The sequence below is a fragment of the Peromyscus leucopus genome, chromosome 12, assembly GCF_004664715.2.
Source record: "Peromyscus leucopus breed LL Stock chromosome 12, UCI_PerLeu_2.1, whole genome shotgun sequence".
Lineage (NCBI taxonomy): Eukaryota > Metazoa > Chordata > Mammalia > Rodentia > Cricetidae > Peromyscus > Peromyscus leucopus.
Window position 1 is genome coordinate 4,012,837 of NC_051073.1, and position 13,203 is coordinate 4,026,039.

Here is a 13,203-nt window from a genome sequence, read left to right on the forward strand (position 1 = left end):
TGAGAGTTGGGAGGAACCTACAAAGAATGATAAGAATTAAAAATACTTTAGGCTTATATTTTAAAAATGTCACCTGACTCAGTGATTTATCCGATCTCCTGTGAGAAAATTCAAGTGTGTACAAAAGTCCTCACCCCACCTTCAACAAGGATCAACATTTTTGTTTGCATGTGTGTCCAAATGCTGATGCTGGAGGCCAAGTGCTGGTCATCTATGTTTACTTTGTACTTTTGTTTTCTTTCTTTCTTTTTTCTTTTTTTGAGCCGGGACTTCTCACTGGTCGGAGCTCACCAGGCAGGCTAGGCTGTCTTGCTTATTTGTTATACTTCTTACTCTGTTCCTTGGAGCTCTTAATGCCTTCACTTTTAATCCACCATGGAAAACCGAGTAGTGTTAAAATCTACCAATTGTCTCAGCCCATTTACCTTTATATTTCTGTTACATATATTTTACTGCTACAAATTTAAGTTGAATTGTGTCCCTGCCAAATTCAAATCCTAACCCCTAGGACTTGAATCTTAGACTTCAGAATGCTATTGTATTTGGAAATAAGGTCTTTATAGAGATCATTAAGTTAAAAAGTGGTCATTAGTGTAGGTCATTAGTGTAGAGGGGCTAGGGTGTTTACTAAGAGGGCAAGTGTAGAGAGGGTGGGTGCATGTAACAACAAAGAGGTATTAAAAAACAAAACAAACAAACATGTAGAGTCCCAGGAAGACAGCCAACGAGAATGGCCTGGTACAAATATCCCCCCTCGTCCTCAAAGACGATCAACCCTGCGGACAGCTTTTCAAGTTTGTAGCCTATGGTGACCCATCTTCATTATCAGCTGATGAAACTCCCATCTCTATTTACTTTAAAATTGCCCTTTCCTATGACACTGCACCCCTGCTTGCTTTCCTATTTGATTGGCAGTCCTTTATCCCGGCAACTACGTGAGCACAAAGCACAGTGATCAGATGGCCTGCGCATCTCTGGAGTTGGGAGGGGTGACAGCCAGACTCTCACAAACCTTAGGAAAAATCCTTTCTTTTTGTTATTCCCTTCCTGGGTGAAAAGATTGTAATGTTCCCATAGCATAAGTTTGTAGTCCTGTTCAACATCTTAACCCAAATTGCTAGAGACCTTGGGCCAGAGTCATCCAGTTGTACCTGGTCTGCATATTTCAGTATTATGAATGTTTGTTGTTTCAAACTACTGGATAATTTGTTGTGCCACACTTGATAGTAGAGGGAGCTTTGGACCCGAACAGTCCTTCAGAGCTGTCCTGAACTGGAGAATAAGGAAGGGTCTTCATATCCCGAGTCCATTCATTCATCATCAGACATAGGTTGCCTTTGAAAAGGAAGCGTGACCTTGGGGAAAGTTCACTTTGGTTACAGGCAAGTTTTGAAGGGTGATATTGTTGAGAGCTGTTGAGACTAAATCACCAGCAGCTCAGGAAGCCTGTCCTCCAGTCCTTACAGAGAGCCCAAAGGAGAGAACCTAGTTAAAAATGCCCAGTGGGACTGTTGCTGTTGACCCAGAATTGCCAGGAAGCTAATAACTGGACACTAGCATAATGGTTAATATTGTAAACTTGACCAGATTCTAGAATTACCTTGCAGAATTATCCCTGGGCAAGTCTGTGAGGGACTTTCTAGACTAACTGAAGTGAGAAGATTCCCTTAGGTGTGGATGGCACAATATATAACACTGGCCGGCCAGGGTTCTGGACAGTATGGAAGGAGAAGCTAGTTAACTACCAGTTTTCCTCTTCCTGCTTCCGGCTGTGGAAGTGAGGAGCTGCCTCCAGCTTCGGCTGCCGTGACTTCCACACCACGATGGACTGAACCTTTCCTTTTTTCAGTTGCTTTTTGCCATGGACGTCATCATAACAGTGACACAGGAAACCAGGGCCTGGAGAGACGGCTCAGCAGCTAAAAGCGTCGGCTGCTCTTGTAGAGGGCCTGGTTAGAATCCCAGCACAACTATCTGTAACTCTAGTTCCGGATCTGATGTCCTTTTGGCCTCCATGAGCACCGGGCACACAGGTGTGCACAGATATACATGTAGGCAAAAGACCCATAACATATATAAAAATTTAAAAAGCAACTAAGATATAGTATCCCTGAAAGATGCTACAATCAAATTATTTTCCAACACTTAATAAAAAGGTGTGCATCTAATTCTGCTTCCACCAGTTTTCTTATGAATTCTCCAGTTGATAGGAAGGCCTAGGAATGAACACAGGAGGCTGGGGCCCTGTGATCTAGTGGTGGGAAGTGATCCAGTATGGGAGGATGATCTCTCACAGGCGCCAGCAGAGCCCACTGGCAGGCCAGTCGGTGTCATCACCATGCTGGCCTGCTCTCATGTTTCAAGAGAACAAGGTGACCAAACAAGGGACGGCAGTGTGGAACCGTCACAAGACAGTCTCCTGTGCGGCAAGATGTGTAATGTTTAAAAAATAAACTTTTATTTACTGTGTGTGCACATGTGGGCGTTGGTCCTCTCCTTACACCAGGAATGGAACTCAGGTTGTCAGCAGACATGGTGGCAAGTGCCCTTACTCACTGAGCTCAAGAGAACCCCGTGGAAGATCAATGGTCTCGAGCCATCTTTCAGGAACAGCTCTCCACAGGTGTACTACTGGATGCAGGCAGTGGGGTGATGGAAAAGACGAGCTGCAGACAGATCTCCCAGGAAACTGTCTGGGTTCAGACACCAGCCGTTATACAGAAAAGCAGGGTCAGTTCGGAGGGGCACGGCTGTGGTCTGCTAGGATGCTTGCCTCCTTCCTCTTGTTTCCACGTCACAATCACAACTTTGATTTTATTACCCCTGCAAAGGGCCTAGGGCCCCACTTGGGTCACTAGACTGTCACTTTGTCATAGTCTGATATTCTGATATTTAGTAGCTGAAACTGACCCAAAGCGGTCTTAGGTACCTAATGTGAGATTAAGGGATGGAAAGGAAACTCAGAAAGATTGGTGTTCGGGTGAATGAATTTAGGATTGTTCGGAAGCCACTGCATAAGACTCAATAACACAGGTAATTCTTGGAAGGAGAGCTCTTCACAGTACTTAATCATGTGTGCAACCTTCAAAGAGGAAATCTGGCACGCCTGCCCCGGAGAACAAGAATCTGTATGAGAACGGAGCCTGTTTGCTGCAGTAAGCCTGGAATGGGGATACATGGAAAGCGACGCTTTTCTTTTCCTTTCTCTGCACTGAGACTTCCCCCATCCCACAAACTGAAAATGGTGGTCGAGTCTGGGAGAACAGGATCTACTTCTCGATTTGCAAATACTCTAGACAGTGATTATAAGTCCCAAGTGACTTGTTTTGGAGTCGCTGGGAAAGTCTTTAAGACACACGGGAAGGTCCTGATGGTAGGCGAAGAGTTGAAAACGGGGCCCTTAATACTCAGAGCCATCTCATTTTAACCTTCAAAAGCAATTGCAGCCGCCGCACATCGCTTTCGGCCTTCGGAACAGGTCAAGAGCAAGCAAGGCTCCTGACATCCACGAAACCTTTTACAGAGGAATGCTACCTTAAAAGTGGTGTCTACTGAAGAAAACCAGGATCAAGGAACTTAAATGCCATTTTTTCCCCACCACATCATTTTAGGCAACAAAACACTGAGATTTGCCCTTCTGCTTCTGGGAAGAGTCCTGTTTACACACGGACCAGAGGTCGGAATTCAGAAACCCGTACGCGGGCGAACCGCCGGCTGGCGGAAATAGCCTCCCTGAACTTCCGGCGTCCACTGCGGCAGGCTGGGGGAAGGCAGGCGAGCACGCAGGTCCATCTCAGCTCGGAAGCCGGCCCTCCTGCGGGCGGGCGCAGCCGCCGGGGCGCCCCCCCTGAGCGCCCCGAGACCGCTTCCAGCGCGAGCGCCGGGGGACTGACGACCGAGGAGCCCTGGCGGTCGGGGACCCAGCGCGCGGCCGGAGCGAGGTCACCCGCGCTTCCCGAGAGCGCCGGGGGCAGGGCCGCAGCCCTCCACCAATCAGCGGGCGGCGGACCGCAGCCTTCCACCAATCAGCGAGCGGCGGGCCGCAGCCCTCCACCAATCAGCGAGCGGCGGGCCACCGGCGCGGGGCCACGCCCCTGCGGTCGGCACCCAGGGTCCCGCGGCGAGGTTCCGGCCGCGGGCGCCTCCGAATGTCAGGAGCCGGACGCCGCTTCCGGGAAGGAGGGAGCGGGCGACGGGCGGGGACACACGCCTGCTGTCGCTCTCGGAAGCCCACCTCCGCAGCGCAGCCTGACGGGAAAGCAGCCTTCCGGTGTGGAAAGCGCCGCCGCGGAGCGGCTTCGCTGTCCCCACCCCACCCCCGGGCCCCCCGCCGCGGGGCACGCCGGGAGAACGGCGAACTCCGGACAGCCTTCCCGGAAGTGGTGTGGGTGTGGGTGGGCGTGCGGGCTCCGCGCCCCCGTTCCTGCTGAGTCCCGCTCCTGTGCCGGAAGTAGGGGGGTCACGTGGCGCCACTGCGGAAGGAGCGGGGAGAGGGGCGGGGCGGTAGGCGGGGCGGCCGGGTCACGAGGGCCGGGACGCCGCGGCCTCTGCGGATAACCCGAGATGGGGACCTCCCTGGACATCAAGATTAAAAGGGCGAATAAAGTGTATCACGCCGGGGTAAGTGGAGGGTCCGGGGGCGCGTCTGCGGCGGGCGGCGGGGCCCAGGCCCGAGCCGTCGCTCTCCGGCCGCGGAGCCGGTGCGGAAGAGCCTTGCGAACAGGCCAGGTGGGCTTCGGGCCCGGGTCGCTCCTAATGCAAACCTCCCCTCCGAAGCCCGTCGTCACGTCAGGAGTCGCCACCCTAGAGAGACCCGCGGAGACACGAGCGATTGTAACACCCGGCTAGCGTCTGCACGCAGTCCGGTGCGGTGCCTGGCCATACAGAAAGCAAGGCGGTGCCGAACAGGGAAGCATCCCGGTGAACAGCATCTTCAACGGATGCTAAAAACTGGAAACCTGATCGTTATAAAGATTCCAGTGACCCACCCCGCTTCCACCCTCTGGACACAAGGCCACATTTGTTTTTTTTGTCCAGCTGTCAACATTCCAAGACCCCCTCACCCCCCAAAAAACCAAAACCCCAAACACCACCAAGGTACCATCACCCCTGAAAAAAGGGACTCTGGACTCTATGGCAAGATGGTAGATCACTGCCAAAATATTTAATGAGTTCATAAAGGAAGCAGTCTGGCCTGCCTCAGTTCAGGGACACTGTCCAACTGTTGCCCCATTCTTAAGAAAAACTGGGGCCGAGGAAGTGGCTCAGATGTAAAATAGTTGCCAGCGTGCACAAAGCCCCGGGTTCAGTCTGCGGTGCTGTGTAAAACCAGATGTGGTGGTGCGTGCTTTGTAAAAGCAGATGTGGTGGATGCCTGTACTCTTAACCACTGGGGAGTGAGAGGTAGGAGAACCAGAAAGAAGTTCATGGACATCCTCAGCTGCATATTGAGTTTGATACAAGCCTAGGATCCATAAGATCCTGTCTCAGAAAAGGTAAGGGCTGGAGAGAAGGATCAGCTGTTGAGAGCAGGTACTTACCTTGGTTGGCTTCCCAGCATCCATGTCAGGCCACTCGCCACCACCTGGAACTCCCACTCCAGGGAGTCTTGACACTTCTGGTCTTTGCACTTGCACTCACATGCAGATAGCCACTCACACGAGTGTGTGCACATAATTTGAAATAAATAGTTTTAAAAGGCAAGGCAATAAATTGTTTAAGGTGAAACTACACTTAAGGGGATGACCAAAATACAATGCACAACCCTGTCAAGCAGTAACTGTATCAGTTTTGTATTTCCCGAGTGTGTCTTAGTTACGAGGGAGCCCCTTCCATGTACTGAACTTTGCCACAGTAACTCAGAAGGTCTAGCCATAGAATGAGTGGGTGTGCATATGTACCTGCCTGTGTGTACAGACCAAATGTAGCAAATGTAAATGCAGCAAAAAACTAACAGTTCTGAGTCCCCTTGAGAGCTGTGTGGCTCTACTTTTTCCCCAGGTAATAGTTTTGTAGAGATAAAATTTATGTACAGATACACACACATACTAGAGATATAATTTGGAAAAAGCAAAAATCAGCCCTTTATTTTTTCTACTTACTTATTTGTTTGTTTTGTTTTTTTTTTTTTTTTTTTGAGACAGGGTTTCTCTGTGTAGTCTTGGCTGCCCTGGAACTCAGAGGTGCACCTGCCTCTGCCTCCCAGAGTACTGGGATTAAAGGCTTGCGCCACCACACTCAGCCTGAAATAGCCCTTCTTATTTATTTTTAACCTTTGTATCCAGTACCTGCTACTTAATAGGTGTTGAAAAACTGTTAATTATTTTTATAGGCATTAATCAGAAAAGAACTATATAGGTACAGTGTGTATACTGTACCTGTACATATGTACAAACTACTTTATATGTATGAATACTATTCTAGATACTAGTCATTCTTTTGTTTGTTTGTTTTTTCTGAGACAGGGTTTCTCTGTGTAGCTCTGGCTGTCCTGGAACTGTCTCTGTAGACCAGGCTGGCCTCGAACTCACCAAGGTCCACCTGCCTCTGACTCCCAAGGGACTGAAAGGTGTGTGCCACCACCGCCTGGCCAAAGACCTTTTTAATTTTTTTTTTTATTTTTTTCTTTAATTTTGAAACTAGTCATTCTTAAGAGGATGAATAAAATAAATATAGGGGTAGAGATTTTAGGATTCCTGTAAATAAGGTTTTCCCTGTAATTGGGGAACAAAGAATAAATTGGGGTGTTCATCCCAAGATATGTGGCCTTCTCAGCCTTGTTCCCAGTCCACCTTCCCCTAAAGGTCTTCCCGTTAGGTTGAAAACTTGACTTCTAATTCCATATTTCCACCAACATTTTTAATTTTCTGTGGGAGTATGTAACTAGTACTATTTCATAATAGCACTTATTTATATGTGTATGTTAATGTGTGTAAGAGACAGACAGACACTGAGTCAGTCCACTTTCCTGTCCACCATGTGTGTCCTGGGGATCAAATTTGGGTGTACTTGGCGTCAGGTACTTCCTTGTTTTTTCGTTCTGTCTGTCTGTCACTCAGGTTGACCTGGAATTCACTGTAGCTGAGGCTGTCCTTGAATTTTCAGCAGTCCCCCTGTAGTAGCACCTGGAGTGTTGGGATTGCAGTCAGGAGTCACCATCCTTTTATTCCTAAGTCTAGGACTCTAGGTCTTATTCTCATCTGTAGGAAGGAAACAGCACTTACTCAAATGCTGTATTTTCAAAACGGAGAGATGGTACTTCCAGGTACCATAAATTTGACCCATGGTAGAGGCTCAGATGCTACGTGGTCATATTGTTCTATTTTTTTCCTACACCCCATAGTTTGTTCACCCTCAGAACTATTCTGCCATGATGTGAATATGGCCGCATCCCAAGTGCCTGCTAAGCAGTGCACTGTGCCAGATCCCTGCCACTGTGGACAGGAGGACTAAGGGTCAGCATCCAAGCAGGATGTACAGATTCTAGCACCTTTGAGCCCCAAAGTGGTGATTCTCTATTTTTTGTGTGGTGCACTAACAGGTACTTGAACAAAACTGTGTGTGACATTGTGAGTTATGTTGTGTCTTTGGGACACTGGATGAGCTTATTGGCCAGAAGAACCCTGCAGTGAATCTTCCCGTAATGTAAATACAGCTCATTGTTTTTATGAATTCAGAATGCCTTATTCTTAAATCTGATACATGTACTCATGAAAGTGACACCATTGAATATTAGAGCAGTGAAATAAAAAGGAGGCATACTCCCAGCACAGCCAGGTTATTATGACAGGGGATTCCTGTGCCGTGGGCTGGTTATTGTTACCTACCTCCCCCCAAAAGATCCAAGAACTCTGTTCATTTTGTCTTACTTGGCATGGATGTAACTTCTTAAAAAATAAAGAGGAGAGCTGGGTGGTGGTGGGGCATGCTTTTAATCGTAGCACACGGGAGGCAGAGCCAGGAGGATCTCTGTGAGTTCCAGGCCAGCCTGGTCTACAGAGCGAGATCCAGGACAGGCACCGAAACTACACAGAAACCCTGCCTCAAAAAAACATACATACATACATACATACATACATAGGAGAAACCTTCTATACAACAGCTCATTATTTATAAGGAAAAGTTGCAAAACTGAGATGCTGTTTAATAATGAAAGCTCAGGGCTGGAGAGGTTGTTCAGAGGTTCAGAGCACTGGCTACTTTCATAGAGGATCCTGGTTTGATTCCCAGAGTCTACTTAGTGGCTTACAGACAGCTCAGGATCCCAGTTCCAGGGGACCCCACACCCTCTTCTGACCTCCAGGGGCACTAGGCATGCACATAGTGCACAGTCGTACGTGTAGGTAAAACACTTGTATTCATGAAATAAAATAAATCTTTAAAAAGAGAAAGCGTAACTGTTCTACATTATTGTGGTTGTTTGAATGAGAATGGCCCCCATAGGCTCACATGTTTGAGTACTTGGTCCGGAGTAGGTAGAATTGTTTGGGAAGCCTTGTTGGAGAAGATGTGTCACTGGGATTTGAGGTTTCTGAAGCCAACACCAGGCTCAGTCTCTGTGTTGGATTTATGGACCAGGGTATAAGCTCTTAGGTACTGCTCTCGCACCTGCCCGCCTGTCTGCTGCCATGCTCCCCACCATGATGGTCATGGACTCACCCTCTGAAACTGTAAGCAAGCTCCCAATTAAACACTGTGTTTTGTAAGTTGCCTTGGTCATGGTGTCTCTTCACAGTACTAGAACAATGAGTGACCAGGACTGTTGTCCTGCTAGATTTCTAACAAATGAACTGTAGTATGTGAGAGTATAAGACGGACATCTTCAAACTGGGAGGGATTGCAGGGTCATGTGGAGGTTCTGCACCATTAGGAACTGTAAGTGGACCTCTCTCCTCACTTGTAACCTAATACTCCTGAAAAGGCTTTTTTCCTGTTTCATAACCTAGTGCTCATGTAATACACGAAAGGTGTTTTGAGAATTATCCCAGCCTGTTTGGAGACTGGGCTGCAGCAATTGTCTCTATGGTTCTGTGCTTGTCGGTCATGGCTGCTCTTGTGCCGGCCCAGACACTGGATGGCCTGCTGGCCCCTGCAGGCTGTTTCCCTTCGGCTCTGCCGCTGGGTAGGTCTACGCACGCCATGCACCCTGCACATCGGTGTGATGAGCCCCACCTTCTCCCTGCTGAGCCCTTGGTGGTTCTTCCCATCCTCCTCCTGCCCCAGCTTTACCCTGAGTTCTGTTCATGCTGCTCCTTAGGCCTCTGTGTGACCCGAAACCTGCATCCCCACCCAGTCTGTGGCTGTAGTGTGCAGTGCTTCAAGACCAAGCTGTGTCAGAACCAGCCCAGGACCCAGGACCCAGGGCCGTCGGGCAGGTGCTCCCTGTGGGAGTTACTTCTCACATGGCTGAGATAAAACGCCCCACAAAGGCAGCTCAAGAGAACAAGGTTGATGTGGCTCACAGTCCGCTGGGTGAATTCATGGTGCAGGGGCTTGAGGCAGCTGGTCCAGTCGTGTCTGCAGTCAGGAAGCTGAGGATGTCGGTGCTCAGCTCTTTTCTCTGTTTCATTCTTTCCTGTAGTTAGGGTGGGTTTCCTTACCCCAGTTAACCCAATCAGTAAACATCACCACAGCCTCCCTTTGCTGACTCTTCGCCTCTCGGTACCCCATCCACGCCCCAGGCTGAGTCAGCACCCTACGGGTCTGTCTGTTCTTGGCTTCCACTGCAGCCAAGGCAGAATGCTTTGTGGGTGGTCCCAGTGCCGGGCAGCTCAGAAGAAGGAGGAGGGGGCATGTGTTGGGTGGCAAATGTGACTGCAGTTGAACATCTGGGGATAGTCCTCCCTGACACCCAACCCTCAATGCCGTATCTTTGCCCTTGATTATCGACTGACCTCTTAGCAAGGTAAGTCACTGAGACATTCAAAGTGAAGCCACTCTTGCCTTTTTGTTTGTTTGTTTTGTTTTCCAGACAGGGATCTCAGTAGCCCTGGCTGTCTGGATCTTGCTCTGTAGCCCAGGCTGGCCTCGAACTCACAGAGATCCGCCTGGCTCTGCCTCCCGAGTGCTGGGATTAAAGGCGTGCGCCACCACTGCTGTGCAAAGCCACTCTCCAATTTGCTCTCCATCATTATTTCAGTTTCAGTTGAGTTTGCACGCGCGCGCTCGTGCACAGACACGCGCGTGCGCGCGCGCGCGCGCGCGCACACACACACACACACACACGTGCACGCACACACGCATGTGCACGCACACACGCACACACACCATTACCCCAGCTCCTGAGTGGTGGTAAAAAAAAAATGCTGTTTTACCTCTGTAATTTCTTCTCCAACCCTAGGCACTATTGTAGTTAGGGAGAAGAATGACTTTTTTCCATTTCATTCATTCATTCGTGTGTGTGTGTGTGTGTGTGTGTGTGTGTGTGTGTGTGTTTGTGTGTAGGTCAGAAGACAACTAGTGGACTTGATTCCCTCCTAACATCAGGTTTGGTGGCAGGTGCCTTTACCTGCTGAACCATCTGGCAGCCCTATGACGTTGGTGGACTGTTTTCCCTCCATCTTGTACTCGGGCTCTAACTGCTCCAGAAGAGCAGAAACAACCCAGGGCCTGACAGCAGCGTGCTGTGGAGACACTCGCTGAGCTCCGAGCGTCGCCGTATCGTCTTGTGACGTCCGGGGGAGAGACTGCATGGTGCAGGCAGCTGCTCATGCAGACGTGACCTCCGTCATGCGTCGGTGGGAGATGAGTGTGCTAGCCCCATGTGCCCAGCCTCAGTTGGACAGGGCATGACTTGGTAGAGCTGCACGCTGGGGCAGTTGTGCACACTCAGGCCACACACGGGTGGCTATGGTGACTTTTTCTCCCCGCAGCATTTCCTGGGTCACCTGTTTGTAGGTGGCCTCTGGAAGTCGCCCTGCTCTTCTCACGTTTGCATTGTAGGCACTGTTCATGCCGACGTGGAGAGGAGAGGTTTTGTGAACTGCTTTTGTGCACTGAAGAATTCTGAACAGTTTCCTGTAGGGCTTGACTATGTAGCCCACACTGGCCTCAAACTCACAATCCTCTTGCCCAGCTGAGACCCCCTCTCAGTTTTGGCATTTCGGTGTGTGCCATCACCCCCTAGCTTAGTTCTCGAGTCTTTATTGCTGAGTTGCCTAACCCTAGATGGATGAACCACAGTCTGAGCACCCCTCCACCCCTCCATAGGACATCTGGATAGAGACAAGTAAAATTGCCACAGTTGTTTATGCGGAGGTTCTGGGGTGAAGATGAGATTTTGTTTTCATTTTGACAAAATTCAGGAGTGAGTAACATTACTTCACTTAAAATATTTACTTTTGTGTTTTTTCTGTGTGTGTGTGTGTGTGTGTGTGTGTGAGAGAGAGAGAGAGAGAGAGAAGAGAGAGAGAGAGAGAGGTTCCTGCAGAGGCCCTCGGTATTGAATCCCCCAAATGCAGTTATGCGCGGTTGTGAGAGGAGAGTGAGCCCTCCTGTGGAGCCAGCTCCGGCCCCGCACAATCTCACTTTTCCTGATGTATCACAGCAGCACATTCTCCTCAAAATTATTCTTCCTGGAACTTCAGTCAGTAGACACCACACTGTCCATTACTCACTACATGGAGAAATACCTCACGATTCTTTATCCTGCTTTCCAAACAAGATGGGAATGCTGCTGTTCATGCTGTGGGAACGGACGGGCAATAAATTGAAACCTCTCCAGTTCTGGTGGCCGTTCTCTAGCCAGAATGCTCCTAGGGAGTAGAACTCGTTCATTGCCTCACTCATATTTCCCCACCCAGCTCAGTAACTTAGCTGTGGTTTGTTTCCTTGTTAGTTAACTTGTAGTGACCCAGTTCCACACTGGACAGCAAAAGGGCAGTTCATTTAGGTTACAAGGTCGTTGATGCAAATATGGCTTAAGAGTCGTGGTGGTTGTGAGGATGTTAGTGAAATGTTGGGAGGGAAGGCAGAACAGTGGACTTTGACAGCTGTTCATCTTGCTGCCAGCGCTGTCGGCATGGAGGGAGCATGGCCAAAGGGTCTAGCAGAGTGCCTTGCTCTCTTGCTAGTGAGTCCAAATAGAATGCTGCAGCCTGCAGTCTTCAGAGAATGCGCCTCCCCCAGGTACCAGATTGAAGAGACTGTGCATTCAGGTCTTAGAGGTGTCCATTCTGGAATTTTATATTACTTAAAAATGAACTTACTGTAGTAATAAATCACCAGTTCATATGGTTCGAACAGGTCCCATTCCAAGACAGGTAACGCTCACCTTCCTCCATCCTCCATCCCTTCTGTTGGGTAGTCACATCTGTCCGCTTCTCAGCTTTTCAAAAGTGTGTTTTGTGTGTACAAGAAATCACATACAAATATCATCCCCAGCACTTCCTTTTTGTTTTAATTGGGGCAGTTTACAACTTTAAAAGTTTTTATTCCAGCCCTATTCATGATAGCCAAGGTATGCGGTCATCAGCCTGTGTGCCTGTTGACAGAAGAACGGTAAGGAAATGTCATGTGTACACACAGTGATGTTCTGGCACACTTCTAAACCCCAGCTCTCCCTGATGGGACTGTTCCTCATCTTCAATACAGAGTCCCATTTATGGTCTGGCCATTTATTTCTGGGAACAAGAGTCATCATGCAGTGTGGAGTGGCCTCTTATATTTTATTGACAGAAAGTGTCTTCTTGGTTAAAGGTGATCCCGAGGCTGAGAGGCCAGGGGTGAACACGAAGCTCGCACTGTGTGTACGTTCAGGCTGATCTGGGGATCTGGTTAAGGGGGGCTTGAGGTCCTGGTCCACCTCCAGTGGCTCCCGAGCAGAGACTGAACTGAACCCCTGTGCCATAGGTGGCCGATTGGCACTTTGGCCCTTTGCCTCAAGGAAGGGTTGAGTTTTTCTGCAGGTCAGTGAGGCGGCCATGCTGCCTACTGTGACGAAGAACACAGGTTCGAGTGTCTGCATAGAGGGTCTGGTGTATAGTCTAGAACATTCTGCCCGCCTTCTATGCTTTCTGCATACGTATAGCAGGAGCCGCGTTCTCCCTCATCCTCGTTTCCAGTTAGCTCAGCTTTCCTAGGATAGCAAAGGCCACGCTCTTCTCCCTGCACCATACACCTGTAGGCGTTTCTCTGTGAGGTGTCCTCAGCTGAAGCCCGTCCAGTGTCCGGGGTAAGGCATGGATGCTCTCCAGAGCCTTGCAC

General features: G+C 49.3%; 1 protein-coding gene across 3 annotated transcripts in view; it reads left to right on the forward strand.

Annotated features, from left to right (window-relative positions):
- The first annotated feature begins 4,485 nt into the window (after positions 1-4,485).
- Positions 4,486-13,203, forward strand: part of Vps26c (VPS26 endosomal protein sorting factor C) — a 28,424-nt gene continuing 19,706 nt past the window's right edge. For 2 of the 3 annotated variants that reach the window (XR_005092489.1, XM_028879951.2), the window contains exon 1: positions 4,487-4,620. Coding sequence is in view for 2 of the 3 variants with exons in the window: in XM_028879951.2 (XP_028735784.1) it covers positions 4,564-4,620 (57 nt within the window). In the remaining variant the exon portion in view is untranslated. Of the gene's footprint in view, positions 4,621-13,203 lie in introns of all 3 variants that reach the window. The other variant, XM_037209623.1, reaches the window with a different exon arrangement.